Source organism: Pogona vitticeps, chromosome 5 (assembly GCF_051106095.1).
Source record: "Pogona vitticeps strain Pit_001003342236 chromosome 5, PviZW2.1, whole genome shotgun sequence".
NCBI classification, from domain to species: Eukaryota; Metazoa; Chordata; class Lepidosauria; order Squamata; family Agamidae; genus Pogona; species Pogona vitticeps.
This window is the reverse complement of record NC_135787.1, coordinates 24767213-24790539: the sequence shown is the minus strand read 5'-3', so window position 1 is coordinate 24790539 and position 23327 is coordinate 24767213. Positions and strand designations below refer to the sequence as shown.

General features: G+C 39.6%; 1 protein-coding gene across 1 annotated transcript in view; it reads left to right on the top strand.

Annotated features, from left to right (window-relative positions):
- Positions 1–23327, top strand: part of COL25A1 (collagen type XXV alpha 1 chain) — a 385643-nt gene that overhangs the window by 317898 nt on the left and 44418 nt on the right. The window contains exons 19-26 of the mRNA XM_073001823.2: positions 976–1038; positions 2280–2348; positions 6058–6102; positions 10766–10810; positions 12336–12413; positions 17195–17218; positions 19702–19746; positions 22500–22544. Of these exons, the coding sequence (XP_072857924.2) occupies positions 976–1038; positions 2280–2348; positions 6058–6102; positions 10766–10810; positions 12336–12413; positions 17195–17218; positions 19702–19746; positions 22500–22544 (414 nt within the window). The remainder of the gene's footprint in view (positions 1–975; positions 1039–2279; positions 2349–6057; positions 6103–10765; positions 10811–12335; positions 12414–17194; positions 17219–19701; positions 19747–22499; positions 22545–23327) is intronic.

The window sequence follows — 23327 nt, the reverse complement described above, 5'->3', positions numbered from 1 at the left end:
TTATATCTAACAGCATACTAGCAGAGAGATTAAGGTTGTGTATTTAAATTAAGGGTATAAAACAGCAGAGCTGTTCCTCCAGAAGTAATAAATGGAAGTGACATAAAATGTTATTTTTTCCTCACATTGCCAGCTTCATGGACATTAAAGTGATTGAATTATTGACTTTCAAGTTGGTAAAATAAATTATGAGTAACAAAGATGTTTTTAACAAATTCATTCCAGGCTCTTAAGTTTTATTAAACTCAGTGGGGCTTAACTTCTGAATGACCATGTGTAGGAACTTCTGTAAGTAAACGAAAGGTAGTGTGTTTTGTTGGAAACACAGTTGCTCTGAATGTTCTCCTTTATTAATTCTCTGTGCCAAAATAATTTTAAAAATAAGCAGTGTCCTTCAGTCAGTGAAACTGATTAGATTTCCTCCATCCACATCCCAGCCCTATCAAACTGATAAATATTTTGCCGAAAGTAATTGGAGAGAAATGTGTTATGTTTGTACTCCAGATTTGGCTACATGAATATAATAATGTTGCATCAATTTTTAATCCCGGAATTAAATTGGTTTTGCAGTCAAACACAGCAGAAATGTTAGTATGCCATCATGTATGAAAGAAGTGCAGCCAGAATAATTTAATTTACGTCTTCCACCAAATCTATCATGGTATTACGCTTGCTGCGGTTGATCTTTTTTTCATAAACTGTAACATAATCCAGGAAGCATGAAATACATTAATTGCATTGCAAACAAAATGTAAGAGCTTCCAGTTCATTTGCTTTTCTTAATCTCAATGAAGCTTTTCTTTGAAAACTCTATGTTGATGGAAATCAAACTTGATTAACTATAGCTTTCTATAACTATTGGATTCCAGCTGGAAAACCCAGGATGCTAAGGAAAATATAATTAGAAGTAAACTTATTTCTGTTGTAATTGTTTGTAGTTAAATTAACAAAGATCTCATGTGCTCATTTTTTAAGGGTGAACCAGGCTTCATAGGTCCACAGGGAGAACCTGGGTTACCAGGATTGCCAGGGACAAAGGTATGCTTAACATTTTTTCCTAATTCTATGAACTGTAGGTTAATTTGAAACCTAATCCATAGTTTATGCTCAAACATATTCACCCACTCAACAGTTAAAGTCAAAAACAAGTGGTATGGGAGAGGGGATCTCGCCCAAAATGAGAGAATTAGTAGTGCCAAAATGGTTTTAAAATGCCAAGATACATCAGAAGTACAGAAATTTAGAATTAATTACTTCTGTAGTTTTTCCTGTGTATTTAAATAAATTAAATAAAAATAAAATAGAGTTAATTTAGACACTTAGTCTAGGTTGCTCACCATAGCTTTTAAGTCTGCCTAGCAAACCTTTGGACAGTACAGTTCCAAATAATGCTTCATTGTATGCCTGATGATGAGAAAGAAGTTATTTGACTCTTCACCAGAAGCATACGGTACATGCACAGCAGTTTAAAGTCTATGAGAAGTCTGGTTCCATTCCTGAGGAACTAACTATGAAATTCTAAATTATGAAAAAAGAATATGTCGTGTTATAAAGAAATAACTCAGAGATGCAGCTCTGATCAATAGGACTTTGCAATTTCCCAGATGTGCAGGGCTTTTTAAAATAACATGGATGTTACGAAAGGTTCCCATAGTGTAGTGGTCTTCTAGACTATGTTGGGCTATATATTTCTAACATCAGTCACAATATTTTAGTGGTGGAAGTAAACAACCACTACTTAAAGTTTAAAAACAAGGTACATGAGGAGTATGCATCGTATTTTTTAACTGAAGTACTTGCCCAGACTTTTCCTTCAAAACAGCAAAAATATGAAAGTCAAGCCACTGATGAGTTTCAAATGTATCAAATTTTGCGTAGCTCCCTAGTTGCTTAACTTGAAAACAGTAGAAATAATCAAAAACATAGGACCCCTACTGATTTTTTTAAAAAATGTTGGGAGAAATATGGCAAAACCAAGGTGATGACACTTTAAAAAATTGACAGCTTTATCTCTTTCTCTATTTTTCTGCATTTCGTACTTATGTCAATCTATAGAATGTTGTGGTTGTTTAGCACTGAAAATTCAGATGAAGTAGCAAAAGCATCCACTTCTCAAGCAAAATTTATTTGTCCAGAGAAAGTTAGTCACTATGCTGAGTATTTTTCAGTTTGATATATGTTTTTATGTTGATATACTTCAGTTTTTCTAAAACAGCTCAGTAGTGTACCAGAGATTGCTGGTATTGGGTAATGTTTCTGCATGTTGTCCTTTTTGACAGGGTGAAAAAGGAGAAGCTGGACCTCCTGGGAAAGGTGAACGAGGTGAGCCTGGCGCTCCAGGGCCAAAGGTCAGTTTGGTTTAACTTTCAATATATTTACCATGCATTTGTGTTATTATTTTTCAAAAGAAACCCTTTGCTCATGGAGATTAAAGCAAATGGCTAAAAATGAATTTCTGTGTGATGTGGGGTATATAAGTGATTTAGATTTATGGTAGCTACTATGAGGCACAGTCCAGTTATAAATTAAGTCTGTACGCTGAGGAATCTAGAATTAAATCTGCAGTTATTCACAGAGTTTCTTATTTGTAATTGACCTGTGGAAATCCAGGGCACATTTGCAAGCATGCCTGTATAGAATAGTGAGCTGGCTATTACAGTTTCAGGAAAAAGGTGGGGGGGGAATATAATCTTTAGATTGACTTCTGATTTTCTGATTTTTAATGTGGTAGGGACCACTCCCTTTCTCAAAGAGGCATTCATGGCCTCCTGGACCCAGGTGCGAACCCCCGTGGCAGATCTTCCAATTAGCCAGGATGGGCAAGGGTCAAGTGGAGTGGTGGTAGAACAGACAGATCCAAGCACCATGTCCACATCCTCAGGTCTCAACAACTGAACCTCATCCATTAATATTTGACCTGGCACACTGGACACATCCTCTGATTCTGCAGTAATGGTGGAGTCCAACCCACTGCAAATCTGAGTGATTTTTCCTCAAAATGAATGGCAAACAGCAAGCTGATGAACGGGATTTCCCCATTGAAGAAGATCCCGGACCACCCGAAACAGCTCAGCTGGACAACATTCTGAGGAAGCAATATGGCTGGAGAAATATTGCCGTTTCTTCAGCCATATTGCCAAAAATAGGCCCAATAATGGGCTCTAAGTCATGTTCGATCAGACTCCCAGCGGAATTTCCTCCACTTGCACTCCAACTGTCTCCCGCCTCACTTCACTGACCGCAGTTCAGATGTATACCAAGGAGCTGTCTGGGCTCTGCGTGCAGGGAGATGGTGCTTAGGTGCAGTCGTGTCAACCGCCCAGGTCATCTCCCTATTCCATAGGGTGACCTGAGCTTCGACAGGAGCGCCGACCATATCAGATGGATAATCCCCCAGAGCATTCAGGAATCCATCTGGATCCATTAGTCTCCAAGGGCGGATCATCTTAATAGATCCCCCACCCGTGCAGAGGGGAGAAGAAGCTAATAGACTAAACTTGACCAGGAAGTGGTCTGACCATGACAATGGGGTCACAACCAGCCCCTCCACATCCAAACCACCATCTTCCAGTCCCGTTGAGAAAACCAGGTCCAAGGTATGGCCCTTCTCATGCGTCGGGCCAATGACACATTGAGACAGCCCCATGGTTGTCATGGTGACCATAGAGTCCTGAGCCACCCCATTCAAGGCAGCCTCGGCATGAATGTTGAGGTCCCCCAGCACCAACAGCCTGGGAGTCCTCAACACCACGTCCAAGATTACCTCCATCAGCTCAGGCAGTGAAACTGTTGGTACGCAGCAGGATGGGCGGTACACCAACAGAATCCCTAATCTGTCTCGCAAGCCCAACACACAATATAGGCCCTCAAGACCTCTTCTCAAAGGGATAGGAAGCCTGGTCAAGGAGATAGAACTCTTATAGACTATAGCAACTCCCCCTCCCCGACCCTCTGAGCGACACTGGTGCTGGACCGAGTACCCAGGCAGACACAGCTGGGAGAGGGGAACACCACCCTTCTTTCCCACCCAGGTTTCAGTAATGCATGCCAGGTCAGCACCCCCATCCAGAATTACATCATGGATGAGGGCAGTCTTATTTTCTACTGACCTGGCTTTCATCAACAGCACCGTGTGGCTCGAGGGTTTGCTGACATAGTCACCTGATACCATCTGGTTGGCGGTGGTAGGACTAGAAGAGGGGATAGTTGTAAGATATCTAACCTCTCTTCTCCTACGTGGGGATGTTCTACCCCCACTGCCATTGCTTCCCCTACCCAGGACCACCTCAATGGCTGCCCCCTCCAACGCCCTCCCCCCTTCCTGTTCCCTCAGATCCATTCCTAATCACAATAAAAACCCCTTCTAAAGCCCCTTCTTCCCCCCCCCCATCCTGGTGGCTGATGTTGAGGAGGGGGAGGGGCAGCCAGAAGCAACGAGGGCCCAGTCCTGCAAAGCCGAGGGAGTCCAAGCCAAATCCCAGGAAGGCTGACAACCTGCAGCAGCACAGCCACACGGTCTCTCACTCAGTGCCTGAGGGACGGCAGATGATGGAGACTCCCCCAAAGGCAGCAATGTGGGTCCTCATGCCTTTGGCATAACAAAGCCACAGGGTTTCAGCCATTGGGTTCATTATCTGGTATATGTTTAGAGTTTCTGCAGATACATTTGTAGTAGTATGCCAGATGCCAGATATTCTGTACTAGCAAGAATTGAACATCATTGTTCTTCCATTGAATTAAGGGTACAATTCTAACTAGTCAAGGTGGCTGAAAGCTGGCTTGGCCAATGCTAGATCATCTGGGGCTGGGGCTGAATCCAAACTTCTACCTAGGGATGTTAGACATTTCCTAGGACTGTCCCGCCTTGGGTCTAACTTTGCAGATACAGTAGCTGTGAGTTTGGGCTGAGAGGAGTTTAGATCTTGCACAGCTCAAGCCATTGCTTTCTCCGCCTCTCTTTTTCGGGATCTTCAGCCACCTGATCTCAGCCAGCACAACTGGATCTGGACTGGCAGATCCAACTGTGCAAATAATTCTGAGATCAACCAACACAAGAGAGTCGTGCTGGCACAAGGGCAGTTGTGTTGGCACAAGAGACTTCTGCCTATTCCAGACCCACTACAGCCAGTATACCTTTGAATGTGGATTGCACAGTAATCGTGTGGTTGGTTGTTTGAATTTTCAAAGGAGAAAGGGCTAAAAAATGTGGCCTCATTACAGTATATATGGACTCCTCCTGCTATACAGCAACATAATTAGAACTGAGAAGTAGTTTGCAATCATTATCTCTTCATTTTTCTCCTCCTCCTCCTCCTCCTCCTCCTCCTCCTCCTTGTCTTTCTGTGATTGTAGGTTAGATATCATCAATGCCCTTTTAACTTTGGATGCAGCAGCTCTAAACAATGACATTAAGTTGTTAGATTACATTTTAATCCAAGTTAACTGGATTTATGCAATCCTTTGCTTTTTATAGTTCTGCACAGTTCTGTTAATGAGTCTGTCCAGTTCTTCTGATCCTCTACATTTATTAATTCATTCACATGTTCTACCAGACAGCATCTTTAGTTGCAGTTTGAGATGGTAGCCAGAGATGAATTCCTGTTTCACGTGTGCACCAAGATCAGATTGATTTTTTTAAAACAGCAACAAATGGTAATACCAGATCTGATCAGTCAATGTCTGGGAAGGAGGGAGGTACTCACAATATTCAGGAAAGAGTATAAAGAATTTCATCCTGCCCATGATTAACATTCACAGGAGCAGCCTTTATTCTTCCTAAGTAATACTTACTAAAATGTTTCAGAAATGTGACTTTTCCTTTCAAGCTGTTGTAGTAACTAAGTCATTGCAGTTTGTATCTATTAATACTAAATCATGTGGTGTTCCTATACCTCCCTAATTCTCTCTTGTGTTGAGTTCCAGTAGTAATCATTTTAATATAAAGTTTTTCCATTATATCTGTAGTTGCTGGTAGATGATACTAATTTCTTTGACTCCACTCTTTACTTTTTCTGTCCTCATTTCTACTTTCCATCTTGTATGTGTTCTATCATGCAGGGGAAGTCAGGCGAAGCGGGAGCTAGAGGCCCGAAAGGGTCGAAGGTCAGTAGTAAGCAAATTTTAGTTTTATTAGTTTAATGTGATGTGGTGATGGGTTTTCATCTGTTTATTTTATATTTGTGTGTGTTGCTCTTTAAAGAAACAGTTACTCAAGTGATTTATATTAGAATATATTAAAATAAAATTAAAATGGCCAGAATCCAATTAAATATTCAAACCAATGTAAGTGTGATTCCCAGTTAAATATCTAGTTGCACAGATGCATGCAACTGGCATATGACTAGGAATTCAATCAGGGATTCATTAATTAGCAGCTATTTGCCACTATTACACTATTGCATTAATACTGGCATGAATACAGTGGGGTCTCGACTTACGAATGGCTCGACATACGGACGTTTCGACTTACGAACCGCTCTCATAGGAATATATGGACTCGACTTACGAACTTAGATTCGAGTTACGAACTCTTTTTTTCCCTTTTTTTAAAGCTAAGTCATCTTAGGTCAAAAGGAAAAAAGAAAAACATTATCCCCCTCTAGTGGCAGAAGGCGGAATAGCAGCTTCCCATTAGTTTCTATGGATGAAAAGAGCAGATACGGATTAAATGGTTTTCAATGCATTCCTATGGGAAATGCAGATTCGACTTAAGAACTTTTCGACCTGAGAACTGCCTTCCAATACAGATTAAGTTCGTAAGTCGAGACCCCACTGTATTCAGTTGGATTCCGGCCATTAGAATTAGTACAAAAGTACATAAAAAGATAACAGAGTAGGTGCCAGATGAGCATCTGTGCTAAGATACCAGTCACTCTCCCTGATCATTTCAAGGCACAGGCAGTTGATGTAGGGAATACTCTGAATCCCTGAAAGTCTTCTTAGAGTCAGGTAGCTTTTAATGTTCATTTATTTTTAATTGTTCAGTTGTATTTTAATAAGCATATAGTTTGTTTTTCATCTCTGATTCATTATGTATTTAACCCTATTCCTTTTAATATTGGGAGCTGCCTTGAATTCCCTTATCGGGAGAAAGGTGGCATTTAAATAAAACTGATAATAAATATTAAAATGCTCCATTAGGGGCCTGAGGACCAAGCCCTGTAGTCTTCAAAGGTAGGTATCCTTGGAAATAGCCCAAATGGTAGAGCAGTTTTTAAAGCACTGACGTAATGTGATGACAGTTGTAATTGAAACACCATGGCTAGATTGCTCTCCGATGCTTCTGAGATATCTTCAGCTTTAAATTCATGAGCAGCACATTATAATAGTAATAGTTGTTAAAGAAAAAAGCAAAGTGTGCAACGTATATACCGTCCCATAGCACTTAAAGCACTCTGAGCATAGATTATAATTTAATTATGTAGACTACACATTCCCTGCCCCCCCACCCCAGTGAGCTGAGTACTCATTTTACCAACCTCGGAAGGACAGAAGGCTGAGTCGACCTTGAGCCGGCTACCTGGGATTGAACCGCAGGTCGTGAGCACAGCTTTGGCTGCAGTACAGCAGTTTAACCACTGCACCACAAAACTCTTTATGTTCCCAAAGTATGACCAGGTTTTTCCTATCCTGATTCACTTCACTTCATTGCATTAATAAAAAGCATTCTGCCCTACACTGGTCACTGCCCTGCACAGCAATTTTATTACTACAGCTTCTCAGTGATGACTTTTCTGCATGAACTCTTTGTTGGCCACTAGCTTCTTCAGGGCATACTGTATGAATTGCTTTCTTTTCCTGCTGATTCTTGCTTGAAGGAACTCTGAATCTAATTGACCTCTAGCATGTTTGTTTATCCTTGTGCTTTGGTTCTGCCTCCTGGATTGCCTTGGGTTTTTACTCACTCACTCTTCAGTTGTGCCTCCTGGATCGTTTTATGGAACTCACTGCTGATTTGTTCCATGGTCCCTGGCTCATACAACAACCCATGAATGACCCTAGATGGTTAGAGAACTTGCTTGAGACTGTAGTGGCAAAACAGCATCTAGCTGTACAAACACATTGGGAACCAGACATTCTGCTTACTTGATACAGACTGAATAACATCTCACTTAACAAACTACATACCCATAGTTTCTTCATTATGCTAGATTCAGTTTCATTTTATGCACTCTTATCCAGCCCTTACTCTAATTCCAGACAGCAGTTCATTGCTTCTATTGCCTCACCTGAAAAAGAGAAATGCCCTTGTCTATTATCTATCATGATATCATATCTGAAATTCCCAGATGATCTTCCTCAGTGTTTTCATGTAGATGTTAGAAAACAATGAGCACAAGCTGGGACCCTGAGGGACTTCCTGTTATAAATGCCACCAGCCTGATCAGCAGTCTGCCAGCGCCATGTTTTGCCGGGACAGAACCAGTGAAATTGCACATCCTGACATCCAAAAATCTCTTTGGAAGAATACTTCAAGCTGCAGTGACTGAAAGTTATGTCACAGTGTATTTGAGCAGATGATACTGTCATGCATGTGTTAGTTGATCTGTAGAACTCCGAATCTCACAGTTTAGTGTACAGAAGCAATTTTTGTTGCCCCAAGGTGACTTGAAACATGTCACAATACATTTCTGAGGACATATGGTATCCTACAAGTAACTCTGTAGAGTGATCTCTTGGGGTGGAGGTGAACCTCAGAGGGGTTTGACACCCCTTAGGTCCCCCAGCCTTCCCCCCAATTTTTTTTAAAAAAATTGAAATCTTTTTTCTCATTAAGTGTGCAATGTTTAAGGGTCCCCCTTCAGCCAGGGCCCCCCAACACACATTGTTTTGTAATTTTATTGGGGACAGCCCTCTAAAGGCAAGGAGTGGATGTGTGTGGCCCCATACCAGTGATTTCAGTGGTATGTTTAACAAGCATACTCCCTAGCAAATTCTGAACTTTCTTTTTTTAATGTAGATATCCGTGATTTCCCTTTCCTAAAACCATTTTGTAGCTCCAACAGGTGTTCTTTTCTTGTTTAACTCTCAGGAAGCTGGAGGGATAAGTTCAAAAAATGTGGGGGCAGTTTAAAATTCCATCTACGCAGATAGTCAATAGGGAATATTTTGCTGCACACTACACATGTAATATAGCTTGTACTTTGACCCTTAAATAAAAATAACTCACTGTCACAAGTATACTTCATTCCTCGTAAGAGCGCCCCTCCTCCACCCGTGATAAATGGAAGGAAAATTCAATCTCTATCTGCACACTAATATCTAGGGAATATCTTGTTTGCTCTTCTGTCTCCTACTTTGGCTGGCTTCTCATCCATCTTTTCTGCTTTCCTCTCATCTGGCTGTTTCTTCCTGCCACTCTTTCAGTTCTTTCTGTCTTTCATCCAACTCTTTCCGGCTTCCCTGGGGCCGGCCCTTTGATTAGATGGGGCCAGACCTTGGGGTGCCCAGTCCTGGGTGGTGCAGAAGGAGGTAGCATTAGCTATGATCAGCAAGCTGTTACTTCTGCTTGGAAATAGAGATGGGAAGCACCTGGTTTATGGACTATAAAAAACATTACTGACTGGGGGATTCACCATGTTGGTCGTGGGATTAATATATAATAATTATATTTTAAAAATGTTTCCCAGCTCTGCTTACAAGACTGAACTCTGTGTCCCATACAACTTGCTCGGTATCTGTTAAGCTAGCCTTGTGAAGAGGACTGGCCCATCACCAATACTGAAATTAAGATTTAGATACCATTTGGTATGTAAAATGGGAGAAAAACCTCTTGTCCTTTGCCTCTGACAGCAAAATATCTTGAGACTGCTCTCCTCCCCCACATTTTCTCTTGTGTGTATCCTTCCTCTTTCCTGCTCTCCAATTACATGCATTGCCTGTGGAGAATATTTCTACCAAGCAAATCCCAATGTTTTCTTTCCAACTGTCAGAGAAAGAAATTTTTGGTTACCTTGTTTCCCATCTATTGTTCATGGCTGACTTTCACATACTCTGCCTTAATCTTCTTCCATCTTCCTTATATGCAATGCATTCTTTTATGAAATAGGCATACATGTTGCAAGCTTAAATGTCTTAAAAATCTTAAATGTTGGAATATACACATTTCAAGTTAATTGTTTCTAAAACAATTAACTTGAAATGTGGTATATGAAACTGATGTGACATTCCCTGTGCAGTGGTTGCTAAATCTTCATGTTGTGCTTTATTATTTACGATCAGTGACATTGGAAACAGCTTGGCTGAGTCATGAGGCCGGGCAGATTACCCGTATAGACTCACATAGTTCAGGATTCTGTAAAGCTCTCTGGAGTCTGCTTGTTTTCTGGACTCTTCTGCTCATACAGACATTCTGTTGATAACTTAATCAATATATATATATTGTCTCCATGCTAACCACAATGAAACAACCTTGTTGATAAAGTACCACGATCTGCTCACATGCAGAGCTTACAAGTATTACTTTTTTTGGACTACAGTTGCCAGAATCCTCAAACCAAAATGGCAAATGGATTCTGGGAGTTATACTACAAAGCAGTGAAATGTTGTGGGTGAAACTGAAACAGACCCCATTGAGATAAGGAAGCCTCAGTGTATGCATCCACTTTGCAATATACAGTACCTAAGGCCCCGTCATATACCTGCCCATATTTATGTAGAGGTCTGAAGGTTCTGTTTTTCTTTTCTCTCTCTCTCCCCTCCCCCTTTAAATAACATTTAATGTGGAAGTTTGACATAGTTACTGACAAATGTTGCTTTTTACTAGGGTGAATCTGGAGACAAAGGTGGCTTGGGTGCAACAGGCCCACGGGTAAGTGAGTTGGGGTTATTGTATGTCTTTCTGGGTATCAGTCTTAAGTGAACAAGAGCCCTGTTGAGCATTTCCAAGCCCAGACTGGATGCCCTTCTTTTTGCTTACATTACAACATTACACAAATTGTCTTGAAATCCTGTTGCATAAACTACTGCGGCAGAGAGATGATGTCAGTAGCAGGGGGGATTTTTAATAATCCCTTGGTTCCCTCTGTTTTCGTGCAATGAAAGATATTACATGGGAATTGGAAGCCATGGAACAGAAGTGGGAAGTTTTTAATTACCAAAAATTTGAGGCCATCACCCTTCCACAGGTGTAAATTTTGCAACAGGATTTCAGCCGTTCCTTGCTAAATGCATGGGCACAGTTATGTTAATTTGGCTCCATTATCTGTATAGGCCCTGTCTTCTTCCAAGAAACCTTCCAGGAGTACACTACCAGAGGTAGATTTTGCCACACACCAAAACGCTGGTGGGACCACCCATACACTGTCTCTCATCTTAACATGTTAACTCCTTACATGTCCATTTCCCCACATACCAGATATACATACAAACACACATACTGATTCTTACTCATATGCAATGCACATATTCTCACACATAATACACATATTTATATGCAGCCTTTCATTCATTCTGTTACATGCCGACACTCTCATATCTCACACTGTACCTCATACATGCATACAGAGAGGATCCCTCCCCACCCTGTGATTATACAGTGCCAGGAAGCAATGCCACAAGGATGCTGAGAGAGATAGGAGGGTGAAGCCAAGGTACCACAAATGAAAATCCCATCAGGGGCACAGGGAATCTTTACCATTAGCATCTATTTAGTGACTCCAAAACAATCTGACTCTCACCTTTGCATTTTTTGTGTGCTGGATCTCCATGTTAAAAACCTATTTGGTCAATACATACAGTATATACATATATGCTTGACCAAAGAGGTTTTTAATATGCATGCACACAACTTCTGAGACTCCCCCCCCCCCCAAAGCACTGAACTTGGCCCTTGGAGCTCCAAAGCTATACTTCCAAATTCAGAATGGTTCATAGGCACTATCTTGTCTAAGTATTTTTATAATGTACAACTAAATTACATTATCTTCACAGATGAAGGGACTACATCTGCTTGGGCTGCCTAAGGCCACTTAGGGAGACCAAAGCAGATACTGTAGCTATCATATACAAATTCAAACTCTAGCTATTGGTTCTATAAGGAAACAGAATCATAACCTGAATTGAACCATGCTGTACTAGCAACTCAGATGCATTACATTCCTCAGATTGGTTTGAACAGTTTGTCATTAGAAGTGCTTGGACAACTCAGTGGTTTAGGTATCTGGTTGAAGAGCCAAGGGTTGGGAATTAATTTCCCCATTGTGTCTCCTTGACGGGTTAGACTCCATAATCTATAGTGTTCCTTCCAGCTCTTTAGTTCCAGTTATTATATTTTTAAAAGTTTATTTTTCATTCACTAAAATTGTGGGGCTTTGGGTGGGGTGAATATATTACAGGGACCACCTGGACAAAAAGGTGATCAAGGAGCCACAGAAATTATAGACTACAATGGCAATATCCACGAAGCTTTACAGGTATGTGATCAGCAGATATACACAGTAGCTATAATATTGATATGCCTTTAATGATGGAATTGAGTGAGTAAGCATGCTTTTTTGTATGGTGTCAGCATAAATCAAGAACAGAGTATATGCAGTGAATGCATAAAGTCTAGATACATTTCTCAGCAGATCTGGAGAAGACTTTGGGGAGTAGGCCCCAAGGAATAAGCCTTACCTGAACTTTAGAAACTGACTACTTGAACACTGGAGCTGTATAGCTCAATGAAGAGACTGAATGTTTTTAAAATGAGAATTAACCAAGAGCCAAATTAGAAAATAAATGTATTTTTATAACATCCTTTGTAATATTTTGCCTTTCTTTTTTTATTGTGGTATACAATTCCCCAAAGCAAAGATCAAGATAGGAGTATTGCAGGATAAGAGATACAGTGGCTAAAAACTCGAGTAGACCCAACCAATGGAACTTATGCAAAACGATGTTTCCTATGGGGTTTTTTCGCTTTGCGATGATCGGTTCCCTACTTCACTAAGCGATTATCGCAAAAACGACGATTTTCGCACAGCTGATTGGCGGTTTCAAAATGGCTGCTGGGTAAAAAAATGGCCACCCACTGTTTTCTGGGATGGATTCCTCGCTGCATGGGCAGCGAAAATGGCTGTGCTATGGAGGATCTTCGCTGGACAGTGAGTTTCAAACCCATAGGAACGCATTAATCGGGTTTTCATGCGTTTCTATGGGCTTTCTAAAATCGCTTTACGATGTTTTCATTCTACAGCGATTTCGCTGGAACGAATTAACATCGTAATGCGAGGCACCGCTGTACTGGGTTTTAGCCAGTAAAGGGCAGATACACAATGGCGCAATTGCTCATAAATGAATTTACTTGCATATAGATACATTAGCCTGGTCACTTTTATATATTTACTTACAAGTAGTGAGGCATATGAGCCCCAAGTAGACATGGTCTAGAGGGGTGGGGTAAAAATCCAATAAATAAATAAATAAATAAATAAATAAATAAATAAATAAATAAATAAATAAATAAATAAATAAATAAAATATGAAAGAAGCAAAACTTGTATTTAAAAAATACTGTAGCATTACTTATTACTTCTTGGCAGACAGGTGATTGTTATTATTGCTCTGGTTCTACAAGTTTGTTGTGTTGAACATTAACATGTTCATTGTCATTACCATTAGGCCATAAAAATACATGGGAATATTCTCTTGTTCTTTCCAAGGGCCAATTCTTATGTTGCACCTTTCAAATATTTACAAAAAGACAAAACCAAAAATTACTTCCCTTGGAACTTAAGATTTATTAGAAGGTGATGTAAAACTTGAAAAATGCCTGTCAGAATGCCTCTAAAATGCCTTAAATGTCTTTAAAAATATTTTAAGGGCAAGAAGAAAACATTAGTTGTCACTTGTAAAAAACGATTTAGTAGCTATTTGATATGTTACTTTTAATGTATCTTTGTAACTACTTGTTGTACCAAAAGTAATTACCTATAGTTCACTATGCTACTTAAACCTAGTTACTTCTCAGCTGTGGGGAACCATGGTATTTCCACATGAATACAATAACCTGAATTGAGGAAAAAGTGATTTCAGTCAAACCTATTAGAATCTGTGGATTACATGGTGTGAATGAAATCTCTATACTCTCTTGAACAGCTGCTTCATACCTATGGCTTGCCTAAAGTGTCCACTCTGCCCTTTCCATGAATCAACTAAGTCTAAAAGCTGGAAGATATTTAAAGTAGAAGTGGCTTGTGGTTTCAGTAAAATCTGGAGGATTAGGGCATCTCTACTCAGACTATGGGTCTAAAAGTACTTATAGAAGCTGCTTGGTCTTTTCAGTAAGTAAAAAGAAAGCAAACAACAATATTGGTGTATTTCAGCTGTACAGTAACAATTGCCAATGATCTCCTGTTTTACTGTGTAAAAGAAGTTCTGAGATACATCAATTCACACCTAAGTTAGGGGAAAAATCAGTGTTTGGCAGTTGTTTGGATCCTCTCAAGATGTGGAATGTGGTTTCAAACAGAAATTGGCATTGTTTCTCACAAGAAGCCTGTTCTCCTAGATATATGCTTGAAGCCTTGGGACATTAAACCACAGAATGAGATAGAGTTTTGTTGGATGATTTGCAGTTCCACTGAGTCATTCCTTCTACTGTGCTACACAGGTTATTTGAGAGTAAGACATCTTTGCTCAGAAGCACACAAATATGTAATGCTAAAAAAGGATACAAAAGCCCAAAAGAGCAGTACTCGTATGGCTCCTTAGTGCAGAGATTGCCTCTTTTTCTCAAAAATAAAAACAAACAAACAAAAATAGAGACTGTGGTTCCAGGCCAACAAGATCCTTAAGACCAGCATAGGCAATTTGAGGTCTTTCAGGTTCTGTTGGATTGCAGTTCCTAACATTCCTCACCACTGGCAAAGGCTGATGGAAGCTGAAGTGCAGCAACATCTAGAGGGCTACAAGTTGTCCATCTCTACTTTATTTGTGCGTTGCAAGAGAGATTATATGTGTGAAAGGCCACGTACTTATAATGCAACCACATATCTATCAGTCAACAGTAAATCCTGCTGAGTCCAGTGGGGCTTACTCCCATGTAAATAGGTATAGGATTACAGCATTAGTTAGTTTTGCCAAGTACCGGGTCTTTCCCCAGCATCACTTTCAGCTCAGATTTGCAATCTTATTTTCATGCTATCAAAACATGAGCCATGTGACTGTTTTTCAGCATAATAAGCAAAAGCTTCTCTATGTACAACAGTCTCTTGCTTTCATTTTTGCTGAATTAGAGTCCATGATAATAATGAGGGGTTTGCTGCATGAAACCTACGTACCGTAAAGTTATGTGGGGTAAATATCTGATGCCATTATAAAGCAATGCAGTATTTACATTGTTGTGACAATATTGTAATATTTATCTCTTTATAATAACATTGTATTGCAATCATTGTGATATTTATTGTAATATTACAAAATGCTGAACACATTGGTGACAACAGTGAGTGCAAAACTCTCAGCAGAATGGAACGAAAATAAATGAGACCATATGCTCCATTTCCATAAATGGAGCAAACATTTTTTAATATCTCTCGTGTATGTCAGTTTTTGACAAAAGCATGTAGAGGGACACTTTTAAATCCTGCTCTGAAATCCCTTTCCTTTTGCACATTTCCAAAAGCAACTCTTGAGTGTCATCCAGAAACACTGCAACATTTTTTATGTGGACAAATGTTTAATGCTCAGGAAAAAGCAAAGATTTGTTTAAGTTCTACAAAATGTACATTTAATCCATTTACTACCAATTCTTCTGTTTCTTTTGTTCTGCTATGTAAAGATTGTTATCCATTCTAAGCCTTCAGTCAGTGCAGTTATTTTTCATTGAATTAAGGAAAATGGAAATTTAGTTCACTTCATTCTTTAACCTGACTTCAAATGAAATAGGTGGAAATAGACTCACCTTACAGAAAGTCTTACAGAAATGTAAGTAATTTCTGTAAATGTGTAATACATTTGTACATAATCTGCATATTGTTTTAATTATTCTTCCCTTCTTGCAGCAATAAACAAAAACAATCCAGAAGCAACACATTGCTTCTCGACCATGGGACAAAATCCTCTTGCTTAGCATAGTAAATTACACTAGAGTAAGCCCACTGAATATAAGGGGAATTGGCGAGTCGACTCCTGCATAAATCCCATTGATTCAAATGAGCATACTCTAACTGACTTGTTATGATAAAATAAGTTGCTGTTAGGCTAATTTGAATCAATGGAACTTACTGAATTGATTCACTAAATCCCTATTGGTACAATGGGGCTTCTTTAGTGCAATTTACTACACTAAGCAACCGGATTTTGGCCATGGTTAATCTTTACTTCCGGCAGAAAGTCTGGCAGATATCAATTATCATACTGGCAGAAGGTGACTTTCCTTATCCGTCTCCACAAATGTTTCACAGAGTGTCCAAATGCTGTCCTAAACTGTGGGAGAGCTGTTCTGTGGGAAGAGGAAGAAGGGAAAGTGATAAATCTGAACATTAGACAGAGGCAATAGCAGTAGACACTGTAACTCAAATTTGAGGACCTTGCTATTTCTCCTAGACCTATGGTATATACACCACAGCTTGCCCCTATTTTGGAGGGGCAGGCATAGACTTTGGATACCACTCTGTAATATGCTTTCATCCACTCGCTTATCATGTGTTGAACATTATGTTTGAGCAGGCCTTGTACTTGATGAGGACGGTGAGTCTTAAACTGCTGATGTATTACTGAGATCAATAAGGACTGTAATATTTAAGTGCATGGTGATGTACTGATACCATGAGAAGGAAATCCTTAGAAATGTGAAGAATGTTCTAGAATATCAAGTTTAAAGAAATGTCTGTTTTCTAGCAATGGTAAAACTTGCGCAGCCCATTCCAGAAAGTATTTAGGGTTGGCTACTCATACTTTTAACAGCGTATTGGCTTCTAACCTTATCTGGTTTAATTAGTTTGTGGATATGGAACTACTTATTTACAGTGCAAATATATCCCTTTAAAAAATTTAAGTGCCTTTGGGACTTTGGGCCGATGAACAGATCTAACTTTTTCCAAAGCTGCAAGATTGCTGCTTAGACAATCTTTTATTTCTTTGAGACAGTGAAATGCCTCTCTCCGGCTGCCCTTAAATTCTGTAAAATCCATTACTAAATAAGCAAAGTATATTATTTCAAACTGAACATCTGGTAACATTGTCTTCTGTTAATATATTTTGCCAACAGAGGATTACCACCCTAACTGTCACGGTAATTCCTATTGCATGACTTATAGTGCTTTCTAGTAGTTTTCTTCTGTCGTGTTCTGCATGTTCATAACTCTTTTGATTTAGAATGTGTCTTTGTTCCTCGGATATTGACCCTGTTTGTCACTACATTTATTTCTCTATCAAAGAGATGCTTTGTTGAAAACCAGGGCTGCAGCTCTCCTCCTTCTGAAATCAATAGCAAGTCTCACATTCATTTTAGTAGGAAAAAAAGAGAACTCATTAGCTTTGTTCGATGCTTTTTGCTAGGATTGTTATAAATGTTTATCAGTGCATTTACTCTCTCACTTATTTGTAGTACAAGGAGATTTCCTTAAAGCTTTATTTTTTTCAGAGTCAGTATTGGGGAGGACAGGAAGAGAAAATGTAATCATTCCAGATGTGATAATTAAAAGAAATTTCAGTTGAGCAACTTGAAAACTTTCCTGCATCTCAAATTCTGAACCTTCATGATGAACATGGTCTTTTCTGCCTTCAGCTTCCATTAATCATCAGTGGAAGCATGATGAGCTGGAACTGAACCATATACTTGCAGTGACATTTTTAGGAAATACAGATATTTAATGCTTGTGAATTCTTTGTGCTTCTTGTAAGGTAATTAGCTATCTCTAGTGTTTCTGTAAATCCTCTCTTGACATCTGTACAAATGCTTTAATATCAGTAGATTTGTTTTGCTAATAGCCCTGCTATGCATAGTAAACTGCAGCATGTAAAACATGTGTTGCAGAAAACCAAAAAGTTAAAGTAACACATCTGTATTCCACACCCATAAGGAGGCTAAGTGCTTGTCTGCACTATGTCATAAGAAGAGTCTGTACTAAGCGTCTGTGCTAAGTCAGTGTTAAGTTATTGTAGATTACTGTTAAGCTGTGGGAAGTGTTGTAGTTCAGAATGAGAGCACATATGTTGTCTGTAGAATGTTTTCAGGGTCAGTCCTTGGCATCCCCTGTACTTCTCAAATAGCAATGCTAGGTAAGATCCCTGTTTCAATATCTCAGAAAGCCACTGCAAATCAGTAGGCTCCTCTGAGCTCAACCAATTAGCTTAGTGATTAATTCAGTTTAAAATGTCATCTATGTTCATGAATCTGTACTGAAACCAGGACTCGGTTCTTGCAGGAACCACCATATGTTTTTGTACTGTGTTAAAACTCAGCCGAGTTGAAAAATGGATTGTAATTTGCTCTACTAGAGTCATTTCCATCCATGCGCTGCCACAGTTTGTCTTTCTGTTTTTGACCTTTCTGCCTTTCATTGTAAGTGACCTCCAAATCACACATACAAGGGAGGAGGTGTATCTGTGTGTGCATTTTTACATTTCCTTTGCCTTTGCACAAATCTGCAGAAAATGTCCTGCTGCATCAGTGATTTACAAGGGTATATTACCAATTTCAATGCTTGGAATTTTACAATACGTATTTAAGAGTGTGCTTTAGAACACAACAAAAGTGAGAATATACACAAACCAACCTTTGGGGTGGTCTTTTTGGAGCTTTCTTGCTTCTCTGCATTTTCCCAGGAAGCAGAGTCAAGCTTAGTACTCTACAGCGTATCAAGGCAGAATGAGATGTTATAGCGAGGCAGACTTGGTTAACTCTACTTGATCACAGTATTTCACCTCAACCCTCAGTTCCCTCTGTGGCATGGGATTTAATGTGAGTATTCAAGAAAACCTGGATCCAAAGTTAGTAACCATAACTGTTTGATACAGTGTGGTCCATTGTTATGAGCTGTTGAGTTTCTTTAAGATTCAAAAATAGTTTGGAATGATAGGTAGAAAGAAGACATGGAAATCTTGGAAATCAATGCCTTTTAAATGTGAGTTATGTTGTACTCAAATTTAGGCCTGACCTGCATTTGTTTATCTCGGTTCATAGAATACCGTGGTGTGGGATATGCCATTAATACAACTAGGCTTCCCAGATACACATCCTCTTGTGCTCTCAGCAGTTGCAAAAAGTAGAAACAAAAGCAGGCTACTTTGGGGTAGAGGACCTAACTGTAGAGCAATTTACAATAGTTGATGCTTCATGGTCAACTTAATTCACTCTTGAACTGAAGTCAACTCAGATGTCTGTTTTGTTTGTTGTTCTACAAACAAACATTCTATAAATTTTGTTGCTCAGTACTTAGAATGCCACTAGAATGTCACTGAGAAGTTAGAAAGTCATTAGAAAGTCATTTTATTATAGTTTTTTTTCATTTCTTTAGTAATGGCATCCTTAAGTTTAATTGTAAGTTATTATCATACTGTCTGTCATTGACTGTCATAATGGTATTTGGTTGTTGCTATTTTAATACAATGTTCTTCATCATGAGGGTTTGCTATTAACAAAGATGTGTGTTTGTGTTGTGTGTGCACGTAGAAAATTTATTACCTGTAAATGGAACTAGACAAAGTAGTGGATGTTTATTTAATTGTTTATTTATTTATTTATTTCCTTCCTTCCTTCCTTCCTTCCTTTAGGGTCCTCCAGGGCCACCTGGACCACAAGGATTGCAGGGGATAAAGGTAAACTTTCACATTCTACTCCTTTGACTGGAAATACTGGATTTTTTTGTTAACTTGCACATAATATTCTTAAATGTATAAAGAGCAAGAAGGCAATTTTATACATATATGAAATGCCTGCCATTGTGTTCTTACAATTGGTACTAGCAATTTCATAAGCCACCAATAGAAAATTGGGATAGATAATCCACAGGAATTTTTCAACAAATTGTTTGATTACACAGTAAGAAATTTCACAAAATTTTTTGATATTTAAGTACATAGCACAGGGGAAAGAGTTGAGGATTCAGCATAAGGTTCTTAGCATCTTTCTTGTGTTTCCTCTGCACTATGAAATGCATTTGGCTTTTGCAGTCTTTTATTTTACTAGGGCTGTGACTATACAGCAAGGGAAATTCAAATTAACTCACCTTCTCACTCTGTAAAGTTGCAATGGATCTGGTTCTCTCTGATAGACGTGGCCATAGAAGCAGAGGGGGGAAAGCCTTTTACTTACAGAGTAGGTGGCAGAGTTCAAAGGAATTGCCTTAAGAATGCTTTCCCCCCAGTCACTTCCATATTGTATCTTGCTGGCATCAGAGTTTTTAGGCTGTTTTATATATATGCCTAAACACACACACACACACACTCAACATGACCATGGAGATTGGAGGTGCTCTTAAAAAAATAAGTGGCGGCTTAGGGGAACAGACACTTTGTAGAGAGGTAAGTACTGGCATTAATTGTGTATGTGTGCATGTACGTGCATGCTCTCTCGCCCACCTTTTTGCCCACATTTCCCCCCTCTCTCACATACAAACCACTTCCTGCTGTCTTTGCTCCCAGCTGGTGCTTCTGCTGCTGCTCTTTCCCCCTCAGCCTCCACGGACAAGCCACCCTTCTATCCGCATGGGAAAAGTCCCTTCTGAATCGTGCCGGCAAGAAAAAAGGAGAGGGGGGAGAGAAACAGTTTGCAAGCCAAAAGGGCTGGACAGATTCATTGTAGCCTTTGCATCATGTGGACAGGAAAAATTGATTTGAATCCATCTATTTTATAATCCCAAAGTATTTGATGGTGCCGTTCGGTGCTAGGTTGTATCTTCCTGAGACATGGGATTATAAACTATTGAGTCACAGTTACCCAATTTGGATTTAATGCTAGACATTTACTATGTTAGTAATTTTGCCCAAGACAAGGTCTTCCTCTCAACTAGCTCCTCCCGCCAGCCATAAAGAGATTAGAAAATGACATCCTCTACAACAGTATAACTTTGTGTCCAAAAAGAACAGATTGCATCTATGAAAACTAGCAATGAATTTGGTGGCATGTTGAGAACTAATATGTTTCATTTGGTATAAGCTTTTATGGATTGTAGCCTGTTTTATCCGGTGCGAGTTTAGTTAATTAATTGTGGCTTGTTGAAACAAGTCTGGATCCAACCATGGTTTCTGATCCTGGCTTGTTGAAACACACGTGAAACTAATCCATTCAAAGTCTGTGGTAAAATACCACGGGATTTGGTCCTGTGTACAGCAGGTGAATTTGAAGGGTTTTTTTTAACTGACTGCATGACACAAAGGCTCCTTTGAATTGGTCTAGTCCTTTTTGTTCCCAAAGTGGCTTTTTTCCCTCTGCCACTGAGGGGGGGGGAGATGGGCTTTTACTTTTTCAAGCCAGAATGATTTGAATGGCTTTTCCCCATGTGGTTAGTTGTGATACAGTCTTGCAAAGATGGGGTCATGTCTGTGTAGCGTTCATCCCTTGTTATGCAAAATAAGTCATGTATTATCCATGTCTTTGCTAATGTGGTGGAGAGGCGGAGCCAAGAGAGAGGTTAAAAAGGTGGAGCCTGAGAGGAGGAGTTAGTCAGTCAAGAGTCAGTGAGCAGTCAGTCAAGAGTCAGGCAGGAGTGGGGAGGGAAGCCACGCGCTTGCGTGTCCTCCCCCCCACTTTCCCTCTTCATCCTCCTCTTGCCGCCGCCCCCCCAAGCCTCTTCCCGGCGCCGCAATTTGGGGGGGGTTGTCTAATACGGCCCGTCGCCTTGTACGGTGGCATATACAGTAAGTTCTGTTTGCATTTACCAGACAAGTGTTTGGACAAACGTCTTTTATAGTGTGGATAGAGATTATCTACTGGTGGCAATGAGGGGGAAAAGACTAGAATCTTTGTGAGGGCACAAAAAGTTGGTGCGTCATAGAGGTGAATGTCACAGTCTGTAAGTTATGTTTTGGCGATGCAAGCAGTTGGGACTAAGGGCACACACTCCTGCATTCTTTGCTTTCTTCAGATCCTCCTCCAATTAAAAATTTAATAAACATTTAAATTTCTTACATACGTGAGATTGGTATCAATCTATTACCTTACTGCTAAGTCCTCATTATTATTTCCTGCATCTACGCCCCCACCATCACTTTGTCATACGGGACCAGAGGAAGGAAGGAAAAAAGGGGGTTGGTGGGCTAGAACGTGAATTGTATTGCTCAAATTGTGAACTCCTGAATCAATCCACAGCGCATGTTTGAGCACTGAACGCAACTTCAAACCTAATACAGGTTGTGAGTCAAACCTGCAGCAAAGCCAGATTGCTTCAATTCAGCTTTGGAAGCAGAATTAATACTTCTGATCTCCCACTGGCAGTTATTCTAATAAAGTAGGAGGAGAAGATATATGAAATCAAGGCTCAAGCAGTCTTATGTTCACATAACATTAAATTATGCTGTATCCAAGTAATAGCAATGTAGTGAAACTAATGCAATTTGATTTCTCTTTGTAGGGTGAACCTGGATCTCCTGGACTACCAGGTGCTGATGGGGAGCAGGTAACCTAAGATTTCTTCTGCTTACGGCAGTCAAAACCTGATATGGCAGTTGATCGCTCAGTAAAAAGATTGTAGCAAGGATGAGCAATAATGGAGCTCACACATCACATTTGATCCCCCAGCACCCCTGGCCCTCCAGCTTTATCACACACCCTGAAATTTACATTAAAAAAAACACATGTTTTCTTTTTTAAGAAAACTCCCATGTGCCCTCTAGGAGGTGTGGAACAGTTTTGCTGTATTTTGTGAGTGGCCTTGTATTCCACAAATTACGGCAAAATATTCTTGTATTCCCCAAGAATGTTTAATAATTTGGGCCTGTAAGACTGTTTCAATGAAAAAAAAATCCATCTTTTTAGTTAAATCAAAATGTCAGTTTTAAAAGAAGCTGTTGTAGCAGCTTTTAGAGTAACAACGACAATTATTACAAATGCAAGTTCGCATTTTTGGCCGGGCCCTCCCCCTTTATCCTCTTAGTTTTTCAAGTTTCCCAAAGGAGAGTGCAGTTCTTACGGTACTAGCAAATCTGAAAAATAGCTCTCCACTCTACTGAGATGACTCACCAAAGATATACAGAGATAGACGAACTTGGATAAGTACTGTACAGAAATAAACAGAATAATGACTGTTGCTGCAGGATTCTTTTCTTTTCTTTTAAAAGATTACGTTTAAGGAACAAAAGATATTTTATTTTATTCATTATTAAGAATAATAAATAAATATGTTAGAGACTCTCTTTAGCACAAAGATGTTCCTAGACATTGTGATTCTGCTCAAGAGTTG